This window comes from Lepidochelys kempii, chromosome 17 (genome assembly GCF_965140285.1).
Source record: "Lepidochelys kempii isolate rLepKem1 chromosome 17, rLepKem1.hap1, whole genome shotgun sequence".
In the NCBI taxonomy this organism is placed as follows: Eukaryota; Metazoa; Chordata; order Testudines; family Cheloniidae; genus Lepidochelys; species Lepidochelys kempii.
The window spans coordinates 5,777,344-5,793,834 of NC_136396.1; the positions used below are offsets into that span (position 1 = coordinate 5,777,344).

The window sequence follows — 16,491 nt, forward strand, 5'->3', positions numbered from 1 at the left end:
TTCTGGGAAGCAGTTGTTTACATGTGGAGTGAGAATGGGAGGCTGAAACTTTCATAAGGGGCTTGTTCCAGGCTTCCTAAGGCAAATCAGCACTTGCTTCTAACTGTAGAAATGCCCAAGATATCAAAACACTTTTAATGGTCTGAAGTTTTCTAAATTACTTCTTTAAAAACAAAAATACCCCAAACTCTAAACTTGGGCCAAATTTAGCTTGACAATGTCACTTTGACTTCAGCTTGGTGGCCTTGCTTTCCCCCACAATGTTCTCTGCTGAGTCCAAACTTTTCCTTTTAAGAATAAGAGCTGTATAGCAACATGACCTCTGTATGGTTTTCTATGCAGGGAGAAAATGCTCGTGTTAATCAGCGTTACAGTATCACAGCCCAGCTGCTTGTCCTTTATTATGTCCTGTCTTATGAAGAGGCCCTCCTGGCTAACACAAAGACATTAGGTACGTGGGTGTGTGTTGTGCACATCATTGTGATTGAAAGTCAAATGGAAACTACAAATGTCAGAATCTGACAACAACAAGAACTGACACTTCCTAAAACAAATGACATCAATTTCAGTTGCTGTAGTAATGAGCACAGCAGTAAGAACCTTCTAATGTTCTTATTCACTCTGTGAGAGCTAGCACTGACTCTTGTATCTATCGCAATATTATGTAGCTGATCAGAAGACTCGAGGTCAGGAGTAGGAGCCAGCATATCTTCTGTTATGAACCTGTGGTTCTGTTGTCTGTGTTCTACGTCAGCCATTTCAGATCACGCCAGGGTGAAACTTGGCAGAAAAGTTACCTCAAATTTTTCTATAATAAACTGCTTTCGAAGTGATGAAAATACCAAAACGTTTTTGGTAGTGTTGGATGCTCTTTTCACATGGCAATGAATTATATTATTGGCACTTTATTTTCTGGCTTTGTGGGTATTTTTTTTAAAAATGTGGACATGGCTGAGTAACTCTTTCTATGAAATACTTTAAACCGGCACTTAACGAGTGTTCTACGATTCATGAACTCACATTTGATTTGGGTGGAAACCTGCTGGTAAGCATGGTGTGCATTTCCAGCCACCGTTTTACCTTGCAGATCTTCCAGCATTCATCAATATGCATGTCAACTGAATGTGTGCTATGCTACTTAGTATTATGTGAGAGTAAAATGTCATATTAAAATTCATCAAGCTTCTTCCCATGCTGATAGCTTGCATGCTGCTGTAGAATATGGTGTGTGCCGGCAGAATACATTCTTCATAGTACTGTACCGTCTCACCATGTTGTTCTTTGAATAAAGAACATTCAGACTTGGGGTGTGGTCTCATAAGATAAGGCTGGACCGGGTTAAAACTAGTGAGGCAGAAATCCAGTGATGATCCATGAACTGAAGGGAGAGGTGTTAGGTGAAACTCTTTGCAGAGCCGAGGTCCTTTGGTCATTAAGGATCACCTGATACTTTTCACAAGTCTAGGAGTGTTACCTTAAGTGTCCTGGTCAAAATTAATCCTGAATAATTCTAGTCTGGTTTTTGAAATTCTCATTGCAACCTCAGTTGACAAAACTTATAGTTTACTAGCAGTAATTGTTGTGTAATATTCCTGGCACAAAATGGCTGTCTCAAAAGTGATTGTGTTTAATTGGTGGGTCAGATGATCTCTATATGTACAAATTGTACAGCACTTTGGGGTCATTCAGGATGTGGGGCTGGGGGAGAAGTGCTATGAAAATGCAAGGAACTGGTGAGTTTATTACTACCTTTTTTTTAAAAAAAGAGAGCTTGGTGTAGGGCCCTGATTTCATGTTCAAGAGCAGGAAAATATAGTTGGATCAAATGTCCGTTCTGACTTCATCAGAGGGTGATTCTGTTGTCCTTATGATATGCAGTATGAGCAAGTAGATTGGCAGCCCGAGCTCTCAATTCGCTTGTACCTTCTAGTCTAACGCATAAGATTTTAATAGTGGTAGGAATTCTTAATTAGTATGTAAATGTCTTTCCTTATAGCTGCCATGCAAAAAAAGCCCAAGTCTTACTCTTCAGCACTGATGGATCAGATTCCAATCAAGTACCTTATCCGGCAGGCACAAGGACTGCAGCAGGAACTGGGAGGTATATCTGAGCAGTCTTAACATACGAGAACGGAAACTGAGCATGATCTGTTTTCTGATGTCCTGTATTTGTTGAGCGGAACGATAAGAAAGTAGCTTTCTCCTGGTTTGTGGTGTTGTCTTTTTATTGATATTTTTATAACTTGCAGTTCTCCTACCTTTTGGGTCCTCAAATTTATGCGGTCTTTCTGCTTTTACCTGTCTTAAAATCTGTCAACAGCTTAGAGTGAGCTTAGATCCATCTTTAGAGAAAGCTACCATATAACAATAACTGTAATGTACACCTGTCTGAAACTTGTGGAACAAACTTCCATTTCTTACGGTGGATCCTGACATATGTCAAACGTTCTGTAAAAGTGACTGAGAGTTTTCAGTTTACTGTCTCCCTTAGTCTACCTGAAGCAGAGTGTGACATTTTGGAAAGGTAGAAGATATCATCATGATTTCCTTTGTATTGTAGATATTTGAGCTCTAATCTGAGGCTGTAAATACACAAGCTTATTTAATACTGATGAGGTGAACTACATGCACTTCAGTACATTCCCAGAACTCATTCAATGAAACTTTGCTATTGAGGTGATAGGGACACAATTTATTCAGCCAAAAATATATTGGGATTTAGACTGGAGAGACTGAGCTCTTTTGAACTCTTGAAGGCTTGCATTCTGCGTTGCTGCGCCTCCTTGCTACTAACTACCCACACTTGTGTATTGTGGACGATTGGATCTGTGAGGAGCAAATTACGGGTACAGATGCCTTGCTGCGACGTATGCTTCTTACCAACACCGCCAAAAACCATTCTTCCAAACAACTCCGAGAAGGTAAATAATAACTTCAACTGTGAACTAGGCAGTTCCTGTTTTCTTTCCTAATAGTTGAGTTGTCTGGCCTACATAAACGTTGAAAATAACATGCATGTGATAAGCAATGTAGCCTTTCCTCCTTCCCTCCCTTCGTTTTGTGTTTGTAGGTGCATAATTGAGGATTATAATAGCTAGGTAGGAAAAACACGCACTAGATCAGATTCTCAAATGTACCACTACAAATACTGTTACTAGACTGGAAAATATTTGTTTTGCTTCTCTGCAGTGTAACTTACAATGGACATAGTGAAGATGGCTTCCCCAATATAGTTTTATGCTGTACAGTTCAGATCTATTATGTGCAGCATAAAAGTTATTTGGAATCGCTACCTATGATATAAAAATTATTTGAAATCACAGCCTAGATCATATCAGTTGGTCTTCATAGAGTTTGCTGAACTCTAGAAACACTAGCTCCTTATGTTGCAGTGAAACTTTCACTCTTTTTTGCCTCTTCTCAAAGAAAAGCCATGGCACTTCTTTAGGATGGGTTCTAATTCTATTCATTACACAAACTGCATTTGTGATTTGCACCAGCCAACTGGTTGGAAGCTATTTGCTCTTTCTGACCACTCCATCAGGTTGCACTTTGGTGGTGGTGTTGGGAACTGTACAGCAGCAAGCTTGTTAGCACTGAGGTTTATAAATGGTTCATTTTAAACAAGGATTCGTAAAATGGCAGAAGGCTAGTTTGATGATCAGATTTCCCACTGCTTTTTTTTCCTGTAGCATTTTCCATGCTCCCAGGAAATCACACCCAGGTGATGCAGATTCTAGAACACTTAACACTACTATCTTCTGGTGAGCTGATCCCCTATGCAGAGGTATTGACTTCAAATATGAACCAGCTGCTGAATACTGGAGTCCCACGGAGAATTCTTCAGACAGTCAATAAGCTTTGGATGGTCCTTAACACTGTGATGCCTAGAAGGTAGATTCAGCTTACTGTTCAGTTTAACATAGATAAAGTGGTAGAATGCCATCTCCTATTTCCTCAACTTTGACACGCTACTGCTCTGAATGGTGGTAGGCTATGGACTTGATCCCAGAAATTAGGTTGGCACCTCATGAGGTCAGGTCCTTTGTATAATGACATTGCTGGAGCTAAACTTGTACCTGTTCTCCAAAGAAAAAGTACCTCTTACCATTATAAAAGACTTCATAGATAAGTAAAAAGGAACAAAAGTCACATAAAAAAAAAAGGAACATACAACTGTCTTCACATACACTTTAAGAATGGGATTATGGCATGCATCCATTTATGGTGGTTGGCTGAACATAAAATTTAGGACCCAGGTGCTTACAAATGTATTTGACAGCTTGCTTTTTAGAACAGGTAGATTCTCTGTATTGCACTGAAAATACACCTTGGGTGGATGACTTTCCAGAAAAATGCATATTGTAAGAAAATGTCTTGTTTAATCCTTGAAGTAATATTTAATAATCAGTGTAGTAAACTGAGGATTTTAACTGTAGGCTGAGAACGTGTAATTAGCTGGCACTCATTTATTTCAGCTGTTGTCTGTCAATCTGTATGATCCTGTTTTATTTAAGCAGTAGCTTTTAGATTTAAAAAAAAATGTCCTTGTAGGTTGTGGGTGATGACTGTTAACGCGTTGCAGCCTTCTGTAAAGATAGTCCGACAGCAAAAGTACACTCAGAATGATCTGATGATTGACCCTCTCATTGTACTAAGATGTGATCAGAGAGTTCACAGGTAAGTGAACTCCAGCTAACTTTTCATAATACTCAGGTGTTCTGAGACCACCACCTATCATGCTGACCAATAGACTCATTGTTTCCTTGTACTCTCCTATCTGTCAGCATCTGCCTGTTGTCTCTTACCTTATACTTAGAGACTGTAAGCACTTTGGGGCAGGGACTTTGATCCTTTGTATAGCATCTAGCACAACAGGGTCCTGGTGCATGACTGGGTCACTGGGCACTATGGTAATACAAATAATTATTATTCTTTGAGTTTACTTAAAGTATTACCATGTAATGGTATTTCATGGATGACTTCTGTAAAATGTTCTAATATTCAAAATCCTCTCAAGCTTGAATTTGTTCTTTACCTTTCTTTTTTCTTTGTCACCCCCATCCTCCCATTTCACTTATTTATAACTATCATTTACTTACCTTTGTTTCGTCTTCATGTTCTCTAGTTTCTATGGGTTCTTCCCCCCCCCCCTTCAGCTTTAGTTCTTCCCCTAGTAATTGATCCATTATTCCCCTGGAGTAAGTAGTTTCCAGTTGACTCCAGGCTCTTTTCAATATCCCTCTGCAGGCATTGAAGCTTGTGTTGACATCATTTTTTAATCTCCTCCATTGAGTGAGATATTAAAATCCCGTCCTCTGTCTACCTGGCTATCCATGTGCGATTTAAAGATCCCACATTTCTAAAAATGGAAGGGAGAATAGTGGCCTATGTTAATTTACAGTCAAATTTGGATTTAACGCCCAAGCACTTGGAGAAGAATTAAGAGCTGGATGTCAGCTACGTTTGCCTTTACAGATAAGGCATTACCACCATCAAACTTTGGGCTGCAACATACATGAATGGTGTTTTTCAGCTCCCTTTCATTCCTAGGCTGCAATAGGTCAGTTTCTTTTGCAATTTACGCATATTGTAGTTTGTGTGCTTGGAAGGCAGAGTCGAATGGAGGCCCTTTAGAGGTGAATTTCGGCTGACAACATGCTGCTCTTTATCATGTGGAAGAGCTGTAGTATTACCAGTCTGCAACCAAGGGTACATCTTCACTGTGCAAAGGGAAAAAAAGAAGTGTTCTTACCTCGGGTTAGCTAACTTGGGTTACAGTAGCCATGAAGACATGGCAACTTGACGTTTAACTTGGGTAGTAGCTTGAGTTAAAGCCTATATGGGTCTTGTCAATCAGAGGAGTTTTCACACTTTCCTTACTCAGTTTTATCCAGCATGTGTGCACGCTCTACCTGTTCTAGCCAGTAACTGCCTTTTGTTTGTCATCTGTTAGGTGTCCGCCTCTGATGGATATTACTCTGCACATGCTGAATGGATATCTCCTAGCTTCAAAAGCCTACCTTAGTTCCCATCTAAAGGAAACGGCTGAGCAGGACATTAGGCCATCCCAAAATATGATGGGCCCAGAGGCCCCAGAAGTTACCAGAGAGGAACTGAAAAATGCATTGCTTGCTGCCCAGGTAATAGTGATGAAATGGATAGTAATGAAGATACAAAGCTAATGATGATAGCTCCAAAATACGTAAGCACTATAGACAAATATAAACAGTAGGGAAAGCAGAGAGACTGTTTATACTGACCTCTCCTATCATAAGTAGAAAACTGACACTCTGTTCAACTTCCAGATTGTATCTAATAGCCTGAACTCTTTTCTCTCATCTATTTTTCTAGCCCAGAGCATCATGCTGATGGCTGACCATTACAACACCATCTTTCTCTGTCAGTAGAATACAAAAGAGTTCTGCTTTTGTTCCCCTTTTTGTTTTCTCCCTCCCATTGTCCAGAGGAGTATTTTTATACCCTCACAACATTGGAATTATAGAGCATGAGCAAATGTGACAGCCCCCTGAAGGTCTTTTCAATGATGTTAGCTGCTTCTGTTAAGTAACTTTACGAAGTGCAAGGCTAGGGAATGGTTGATTTGGTTACCTTAATGTCTCAGAGCTCTTGTTGCGAGTACTTTTTATTTTACACACAAGCTTCTCTCTTTCTTTCTCTCTCAACAAAGTGTAATTAACCACTTGTAACTTGCCTCCAGCTGGGAGAGTGATCGAGCAGTCAGTTTTGCAGCCACTATAGTTTGGATCAGCCAGGAAGAGGTTTTCATACTTGGGTGGTTAGCTTATTGTCCTCTGGATGCAGTGTACTGCATGGCCATTTGTGTAGCCTTCTCTGATCTAGAACCAGCTTAGGGCAGGATTGGTTTCCCTCTCTATAGAGTGATGCTGTAAGTATAGATCTCTTGGATTAATATTTTACACTAGCTAGGATAGTTTAGATCAGGATATTTGTATACTTTGCATACAGGGCACATGTATTTGCATGTATAGTCTGTGTACAACTTTTAATATTAAAACTCCTTAGTCTTTATGTGTGGATTATAGAACAATATTTGATTTCTAGAGAATTATTTTTAGTCCATTGAAGCTTTAGTGATTTTTTTTTTAAAGTTTTTGGCTCTTGTTGCTTAAGTTTTTAGTCTCAATTTAAAATAATGTTTTTAATAACTCATTACCCTTTATTCCAGCCTTAAACAAGCAAATCCACAGCTTCTGTACGGGATCAACTGTGGCTATTTTTCATGCCTTAGTTTCTTAAGTTGCCAGTAACTGACACAGTCACACAGCATATAGTTATGTAAAGTTACATTGAGTACGTCCTATACTGACATTAGGATTTTAGGTAACAGTAAAATAGTCCCTGGTAGCTGCATAGTGTCTGCCAGTTTCAGTGAACAAAAGCTGAACATTATAGCAATGAGAGAGAGAACTGGAATACATAATTTATCTAAAACACATGCATTTGGTGGATAATAGCCTGCTGTGGTTATGTTGTTTGACTATATCTGATGAATGGGCAGAGCATGTAACAAGCAAATGTTTCATTCCTGAATCCGCTTTTTCCACGGACGCAGTGTGTTTGTATATAAGTTGCTCCATGAGTACACGTATATATTCGTGCTTTGTTTTGTTTTACTAACTTTTGTGCTGCTTGACTCCTTTCCAGGACAGTGCTGCTGTGCAGATCCTTTTAGAGATTTGCTTACCTACAGAAGAGGAGAAAGCTCAGGGCAGCAACTCTCACAGCCTGCTAAAGAATATTCATAGTACTGCTGCCATTGGACCCCAGAGTAAGGGCCTAGAAGAGGAAGAAGATAGCCTTTTGTGTAATCTTCGAGAAGTGCAATGTCTCATCTGCTGCCTACTGCATCAAATGTACATTGCAGATCCCAACATCGTTAAACTAGTTCACTTCCAGGTCAGTTTTTTGTGGGCTACATCTTCTTTTCACATTTTTGTAATGGCTCTTCAGGAAGTGATAGTTGGCTAGGGCAACGCAGAATGAATCTAAAACCTGTGCACTCATGTAATGTTGGAAAGAGAACAAGGGCGGAGCTTTTCTTAGTATAGTAGTTGTTTTACACGCAGCTTCCAGTGCTTATTTAGGTATCTGGCCGCATGCATGCAGGCACTCAAAAAGCAGTGGTCAAGAGGGAAACAGCTAGGTACAACTTTTTCTCCCCACCACTCATGTGTTCATATGTATCCCTGTACCACTACAGATAGTATTGGAGTGGGCATTTTGGGGTGGGGAATGGGGCTAATCCATATTATGTGCTCAGCCTGTAACCAACCCACTTGTTCCACAATTTGTGCCAATTACTTTTTCCTTAGCAAGAACTATTTGCACTCAGGGCCACGTTCTGTATATTGGCTCACATTAATGCTGCTTTTTAAGCCTGTTAATATGTCTGTGCTAAAAGCATGAATTTGGCTGTGAGTGTGGGAACAGAAGGAGAAGGATTGCCTCTGCAGAAGTTGCTGGTAGTACTTGTAAAAATCTGGAAAGCCAAGCAAATTAATTGTCTTGATGCAAACACGACTTGGATGACACTTTATCTTGGTCTGTGTTAAGGCGCTGAGTAAATGTTATGAGTAAAATGTTTAAAACAATGTAAACAAAGGGCTTAAAAAAAAAACTTAATGCAGTTAAGTTTCTAGTATGACTTTATGAAATTGAATAAAGTTTTTTTTTTCTTCTTGTTCAAATAGGGTTATCCATGTGAACTTTTATCACTGACAGTGGCAGGTATTCCTTCCATGCATATCTGTCTGGATTTCATACCAGAGCTCATTGCTCAACCTGAACTTGAAAAACAGGTACTGTATGGCCATATAGCTTGAGAGGCATTGGAAGTATTTAACCTTGGAGAAACCTTTCTCTGGGCTGCAAAGTACTGCAAGGGAATGCTGAAAAACATTTCCCGTTGATGTTAAATTCACGAACATGGTTTTCCTTAATATTAGCTTGGTAAAACATTTTTACAAACGTTGTAACTGCATTTGTCTGTGCCTCAGTTTCCCCATTTGTAAAATGGGGACAAATTACCGTGCAGAAGGTAGAGGCCAAATTAATTGTTTTATAAAGATCTTTGGATTGGAAGTGTGATAGAAGTGCAAAGCAAATCTATAGTAAAAAACTTTTTTTTACCTGTTTCTCTCCCTCTTTACCCCCCACAGATATTTGCCATCCAGCTGCTTTCATATCTGTGTATCCAGTATGCATTACCTAAATCGCTCAGTGTGGCTCGCTTAGCTATCAATGTCATGGGAACACTGTTAACAGGTAAACAGCCAGATAACATCAAAACACTAGAATACTTTTGCGGAGAAGTGGTTGTAATTTTACTCTAAGGCAGGGGTTCTCAAACTTCATTGCACCCCGACCCGCTTCTGACAACAAAAATTACTACAGGACCCCATGCAGGGGGCTTGTAACCTGAACCCTGCCACCCAGGGCTGAAGCCCTCACGCTTGGGCTTTGGCTCCAGCAAGTCTTAGGCAGCCCTGGCAACCCCATTAAAATGGGATCGCAACCCACTTTGGGGTCCCGACTTAGTTTGAGAACTGCTGCTCTAAGAGGAAATATACATTCCGCTACACTCTTTCGATATCCCAATCTGTCTTTTAATGAAAAAAACAAGATTAAAAAAGTTCTGTATATTCATACAAATTTTTCATCTCTATATTAGTATACGTTTTAGACAGTTGTGCTGGGCACAGTGAAGAAACTTGCAAACCAACAGTTAAACTGTTCTCTCATCCCTTATGAGTTCCTAATGAGTTGTTAGAATTAAGTAACGTTTAAGAGACTAGCATGTAGGAAATTTGGATTCCATCCTAATTAGAAAGCAGGAAAGAAACTTATCGTCTAATTTTATCTTATTTATCTTGCTGATGTCACAGAAGAATCCTAGTAATTGGTATTTTATGCCTTTTAAATGCACGAGGAAGTAGCATGGAATAATGTTGCATGTTTGCTAAGGTTTTTTTGGCTTTATAAGAAATGCACATAACATGTTTAATCATAACATGAAATGGCATTTTAGGACATGGGTTACAATCATAAATGTAATGACAGCTCTTGATTCTTTTAAACATTTCCCCTTCCTTACCAGTTTTAACCCAGACAAAGCGCTATGCTTTCTTCATGCCGACTCTGCCTTGTTTGGTCTCCTTCTGCCAAGCCTTTCCTCCGCTGTATGATGATATTATGTCTCTGCTGATACAGATAGGACAAGTTTGTGCATCTGATGTTGCTACACAGACAAGAGACTTTGATCCAATTATTACACGTAAGTAATGACTCTGCACATTCCAAAACTAATGGTATAATTCAAGACATATAATTCAATGGTATAATTCAACAACTGTATCTCTTAACATCTTGAAAGGTTACAGTGGGTTTTTGAGGTCACTGTGAAAGTGACCCTCCTCTTCTCTCCCCCCCCCCCCCCCCCCGGTTTTTATAAATGCAGATGGGGCCATAAGAGGATGTGATATATGGTATTTGCAATAGCAGACTTGGAATGAAAGGGATAAGCAGAGGCTTTTGGCTTCTAATATATTTTATGGACCTCTTGCACTGATTATTTCCTTAAGAATGAATGAAATTGGACGTTTTGCTTCTAGGGTACAAATGAGCTGTAACAGGGTAGAGTATCTCACTTTGAAACATGGCTAAGAAATAAAGTCCACAGTGTTATCCCTGTTCTACGCAGTAAAATTCCAAAGTTGTGTAAGGTTTGTTATGCAGCTCCCTTTAATTTAATGAGGTGCAGTTAAACCCTTATGCAGTGATTTGAAAATGTGCCTCATAAAGGTTATTCTTATTCAGTTTTCCAGTGGGCTGTTTAGAAACAGGAAGGAGATGATTATTATCCCAGAAAGAAGGGACCTTTCAGCTAATAAGTATATCTTGCAGAAGAAAACAGGTTTCAGAGTAACAGCCGTGTTAGTCTGTATTCGCAAAAAGAAAAGGAGTACTTGTGGCACCTTAGAGACAACAGGAAACTGACATCAAGAGAGCCCTTCTTGCAAACTGGGCCCTTTCCTTCTTGCCCTTAAATTATTAGATTTTATAAACTTTGTTTCACTTGATAGAATTTTGTGTCTCAAGCTGTTTTCTCTAGTAGGTATGGGCATTCTTATATTAATGCACCCCTGAAGAAAACTCGATTTCACCTGAAAGACCAATTACCTCCTTGTTTCCTTTTACCATTGCATCTGTAATTTACTTTTTGTTGTTGAGAGTCTCGCTCTATCCAGGTGCATTTTGTTGTATTTATAGAAGTTCATTGGGCTTAGAATAAGAATCTTCATATTCCTGGCTGGAATTTGTTCCCCTTTGCTCTTGATGTTCACTGACAGAATCCATGACTGATGCAGATTTATTACTTAAATTGTCATGAATTTCAGGGTCTGGAAAGTCCTGGCTTCTTTTTTCTCCTACATGCACCCGAGCGACGGCAAAAGTTCACTCCATGCATTTTGTGGTTGTTAATGATTGGCCTTGAAGCTTTTAAAGATCTCCCATGGACACTTTAGATTGCTTTGTTTTCTTAATATAGTTGTAGCTCTAATATACTCTCTGACATTTTCCATCGCAACAGTGTTTCCTGGGGCAGGGTGTTAGAGTGGAAATGAGTTGAAATCAAGCTGACCCACACATTAGGTACGCATATATAGTAGGTTTCAGAGTAGCAGCCCTATTAGTCTGTATTCGCAAAAAGAAAAGGAGTACTTGTGGCACCTTAGAGACTAACAAGTACTCCTTTTCTTTTTACATATATAGTAGTTTTACTATATATCTCTAGCAAATATGAATATCTTTCTGGAAATTAAGTGAGAATATCATGCTGTGCAGGAGAGGAGTTGCTGGTTAGGGTTGTAACTGAGTGTCCTATTGGATACATGGAATAACATTTACAATAGCCTGGGGAAGGGGAATGATGGACACTGTAGAAGGGATATTCTGGTTCTGTGTAGTGACTAGCTTGTAACTCATAGTGAAAAGGTGTGTAAAGTTCCTGTACTTCACATTCTAAAATGGCAACAAAAAAAAAAAAAATATGCCTGTAATGGAATGTCATTGGTGGGTGATGTCTGCTGCATCTATAAGGGGAGAAGAAGTGTCTAATGGCTGGCACAGGAGAGCTAGGTTCTATTCCCAGTTGTACTGCTGACTTATGTCGTCTTGGGCAAGTCACTCAAGATTTGCGCTTCCTCCCCTTTCTAAAGCAAACGGAATACCCATTTCACAGGGTGCTGTGAGGCTTTGTGCCCCTTACCCTAGGAATTATTAAAACCATTGTCTTTCTGTCAGAAAAGAACCAACCAAAAATAAAAACAGGTGGACCTAAGTGAAACCAAACAGAAATGTTCCCTCAGTATCTTCAGAAAGGTTGATGGGATTAAACCAGTGCATACCTGGGCTCTAATCTGCTACCACCCCAGGGACAATGTTTCCAGTTTACCATCTGAAAACGTGCACACTTGTCTGTGTACATAGGAGAAGAAGCAGTTTTTGTTGAACTATGTTTTTTTCTATCTAATTTTGCATAGGTCTCCAGCAACTAAAGGAGAAACCAAATGAACAACCAGGACTTTGTAAAGATTCATTTTATAAGAATGGACTAAAGAATATAGGAAGCATGGACCCTGATGTTCAGTTATGCCAGTGTATTGAAAGGACCATCATTGAAATAATTAACATGAGTGTTAGTGGAGTTTAGGAAAAACAGAAATGAAGTTGTACTACAGCAAGTACGATGTACAGTTTCTAATTTTGGTAATAACTGCCAAAGTGGAATTAGGAATTGGATTGGAACCAGTAGTATCGTTCACTTGTTGGATTCTACACAAAGTGGACAGGATCAGTCCACAAAAGAGGAGAATTCTTAAGGAGATCTGCATTACTTTCCTTTGAAAGCCTTTCTGCCTCGAGTGATGTTCCTAAATGAAGACCCTTCTAGTAGAGTTAGGTTGTGAATACCTGCAATGTTTTCACATAACACACTTTTAAAAAGCAGCCTGTGAAGTAAGCCTAATGTTTGTCTTAGCATGTTGAGCCTTCCCATCTTGCAGAGACATGTTGGGTAAGAGAAGAACATGCAGGGAAAATTGGGATTGAAAAGCATTAATCCAAACACACAATTGCAACAGTGTCTTGCAAAGCAAGATGCAATACACTCCTTTAAAGAACAGCATGGAGAAGACTGGAAAAACCACTGTAAATTGCTTCTGCAGTTTCACAAAGTCTTAGACAAAGACTAAAAATCATTCTACTCACTTTTCATACCACTGCACAAGGTTTGAGTTGATGAGATCAGCAACTTAAAATATTAAGGCATTCATTTGCAAATGAGTTGACTTTTAAAAAATTGGACAAACAAGTTTGGGATGACTTTAAAAAAGTCTTGAAATTGGTTAAAAAGTTTCAACAAATGTTAATACTGCAAAAGCACATTCTTTTTAACGAACTTTATTTTTATAATGCTGCTCAATTATCTTTAGTATGTTTTTAAAATATTGCTTAGTGTAACAAACATGAGAGGAGCCTAAAGCACTAACTGCAAAAGACCTTTTGATTTATCATCTGGAAAGGATTTAAGAATCAGTGTTCTTGAGGCCAAAGTGATTAATGCTAAATTGTTTTGTGATGAATGGCAGATTTTAGCCATAGCAAAGTGGTTCTAAGAAAAGTAGTATGTCATGAGCGCTGTGCAGTGTGGTGAATTAAAAGGATCAATCCTTCGGTACTTCACGAACCCAGAACTTCTGAAAGTAGTGAGTAGTTAGTGCATGCAAGAAAACTGCAGGATGAGGCCTTTGTTCTCTCCTGCATTGTGCCTGGTACACCCTTCAGCAATCTTCTGCAGCCAGGCACAAGCTCTTTTGGTGTAGCAGGATGACAGTCTCTACTAAAGCCATAAATATATGAAAGTAAATGGCTTTGTTGTGTGAGGTGAGTGTAGTACTTCTAGCAGGCATTTTGCTATTAAAGTTGCCATTCTAAGAGGATCTTCCACTGTGTTAAAATGACAGCATCCATGGTCTTTCAAAAAGAAAAAAAGTAAAATATTGTTTTGATTAAATCTGTTTTTAATCCCATGAAGAAATGACTCGATTCTCTTAAAAACTGTGGCCTTCACTTTTGTGTAGCTTGTCCTTCAAAGGTATCAGACAGCGTGCAGAAAAGCTAATACTGAAATTGCAAAACTAAATGTACAATACGCATTCCAGTATTACCTCCGTATTGATTGGTCAAAGCCTGCAATAACCATGTATTAATACACTTTTAGTAGAAAGACGGTATGCTTTTTGCCATATGTATTGATGTAAAGTATGTAAATAAGTTAAATTTTATTTGTTTTTCTCAAGATTGTAATATTTTATATTCTGTAGTGACATTTTAACGGAAACCTAATGTACATATATTTTTTGGATGGATTCATAAACTGTTTCAAACGGACTTGCATGGATTGATTACTCATTTCAAATTTAAAATCCTTTCCAAATTGGATGTCAGTTTAAGTGAAAGAGCACTTTCTTCAGGCCTCAAGCGCACAACCTAAATGGCTTTAAAAATCACTGAGTTTCTTACAAAGTCAGTTATTTATCCTGTGCTCTGTTTACAAACATTTAAAAGGTAAAGTTTGAAATGTGAACCCCTATTCCGCGCCCCCCCCAATAAACCTGTTCAGGAAAAGATTTTCTAAACGAAAGGCACTTCCCTAGGGAAGAATTTGTGTGTCTTGCAGCATTTCCTATCTTTATTTAGGACTCTTAATTAACTAAGTGGAAGATAATTCCAGAACCAGATGCTTTGCCAAATGCTCCCTGCTGCCATACCCCTCCTATTTTAAAGTAGAGGGCTTTCATCATTTTATCAGTCAGTCCAAAGATCCACTACCACCTTTAAGCTTGCAGAAGATGCATTATCTTGTGTGCCTGAAATTTCATGTGTTTAAAATGCCACACCTACTTCAGACGCAACTCTGCACTGCAATAAGCTGACATGGCAACTCTATTCCAAGCATGTCAGTTTTGATGTGTTGTCACTTTTAAGAACCAGTGTGGAACAATATCTCACTTTACATAGGGTACAAACTAGTCTTCAAATCACCAAGACTTTTGGTTACTAGTGATGTGGGCTTGATTTAAACTAATATCATTGATGTATCCTTTTGCCAGTCCCTGAGCCGACCAACCCCTACATAGTTACGAGCTATTTAAAATGAAAAAGTGAACTACAATATTACTAGTATATGAATTTTGTAACTGTTTTGTATTATAGTCTGTATTTTGTTTGATCTTTCATCATAGAGGCTAATAACTTCCATGGGTTGGGAGCCTGAGCCACTACAAACAATACTGGCCAAAGTGGATAGGGAAGACCTGGTATGGTTAGAGCATGAACAGGTGCAAGACAGATGTGTCCCAAAGTCTGGTTAATCAAATAGCTATCTGCATATATCATAGTTGTTAGTATACTTACTGCTATTCAAATAGTAATATCAAGATATTTGTACAGACCTAGTCAACAAATGGATGGACTGATAGGACGTATCCTTCCTCAGCACTAGCACTGACTTTGCCCTCTTGTTTGTTTCTGCCAGGGTGTGTTCCGAGCTCTCTCTCTCCCTACTTACAGTTAAGGTTAGGACAGAAATGTCTTTTATTTGCCTGTAAAGCACGATGCTCTATAAGTAACTGAATCAAACAGCTGGAATAGCTAGTTGTCTTTATACTTAGTACAATGCAAAACCAAGTAAACTTGAACAAGACAGTGGGCCTGTCTATGCACGTGGACCTCAGTTGTGCAGAGGAAATAATGAATATTTAAGGGGGGGAAGCCATCAACCCAAACCCCTTAACTTACAGAAGCAAATCATAGCCTGTCTGCCCTAGCATGGAACACTTAAGCATTTCGGACCAGTGTCCCACAAGATGTCACTGCAACCTAATATGGCAAATGACTGACTGGGAGGACCTGGCGCAAGTGGCAGCAATTACAAATCAACTCCAGCTCTGCAAGGCTGTGAGGCCAGGAGGCTCGCGATGGCTGAGTGTCACCCCCTGCACTCAGTGAGGGCCCAGCACTGCCTTGCGCTGTACAATTCTTGTGGGGGCCCGGCCCCAGCCTGTGCCACCTCGCCCTGACCTTGCAGGCCCTGGGCCTGCTAGAGGGTGGTGAAGGCAGGTCCCGGCATTAGCCTGCTGTGCCCCAGCAGGGCCCAGTGCTGTGAAGACTCCCTGGCCAAGTGGGGGCAGGGCCAGTGTGTCGATGTGGCCCTGATGCTAGCACACCTTGGCCATTATGGTCTCAGCCTCAGGGGAGGAGCCCCGCCCCCGCCAGAAAAGGAGAGTGGGCGGGGCAGGGATCAGCCCCAGCCCCTGCGCTTGGTTACCTAGGCAACTAAAGAAACCTGCTGGGCACCAGTTTGGCCCTCCGTGATTGGCTCCA

At 39.7% G+C, this 16,491-nt stretch overlaps 1 protein-coding gene across 4 annotated transcripts in view; it reads left to right on the top strand.

Annotated features, from left to right (window-relative positions):
* The window catches only part of INTS2 (integrator complex subunit 2), a 30,606-nt gene extending 16,094 nt beyond the window's left edge, over positions 1–14,512 (top strand). For 3 of the 4 annotated variants that reach the window (XM_073315136.2, XM_073315137.2, XM_073315138.2), the window contains exons 15-25: positions 343–451; positions 1,997–2,101; positions 2,757–2,921; positions 3,693–3,894; positions 4,555–4,680; positions 5,957–6,143; positions 7,690–7,941; positions 8,736–8,843; positions 9,204–9,309; positions 10,142–10,318; positions 12,588–14,512. In XM_073315136.2, coding sequence (XP_073171237.1) covers positions 343–451; positions 1,997–2,101; positions 2,757–2,921; positions 3,693–3,894; positions 4,555–4,680; positions 5,957–6,143; positions 7,690–7,941; positions 8,736–8,843; positions 9,204–9,309; positions 10,142–10,318; positions 12,588–12,757 — 1,707 coding nt within the window. In that variant the 3' untranslated portion in view covers positions 12,758–14,512. The remainder of the gene's footprint in view (positions 1–342; positions 452–1,996; positions 2,102–2,756; positions 2,922–3,692; positions 3,895–4,554; positions 4,681–5,956; positions 6,144–7,689; positions 7,942–8,735; positions 8,844–9,203; positions 9,310–10,141; positions 10,319–12,587) is intronic. The other variant, XM_073315139.2, reaches the window with a different exon arrangement.
* The last annotated feature ends 1,979 nt before the right edge of the window (positions 14,513–16,491 follow it).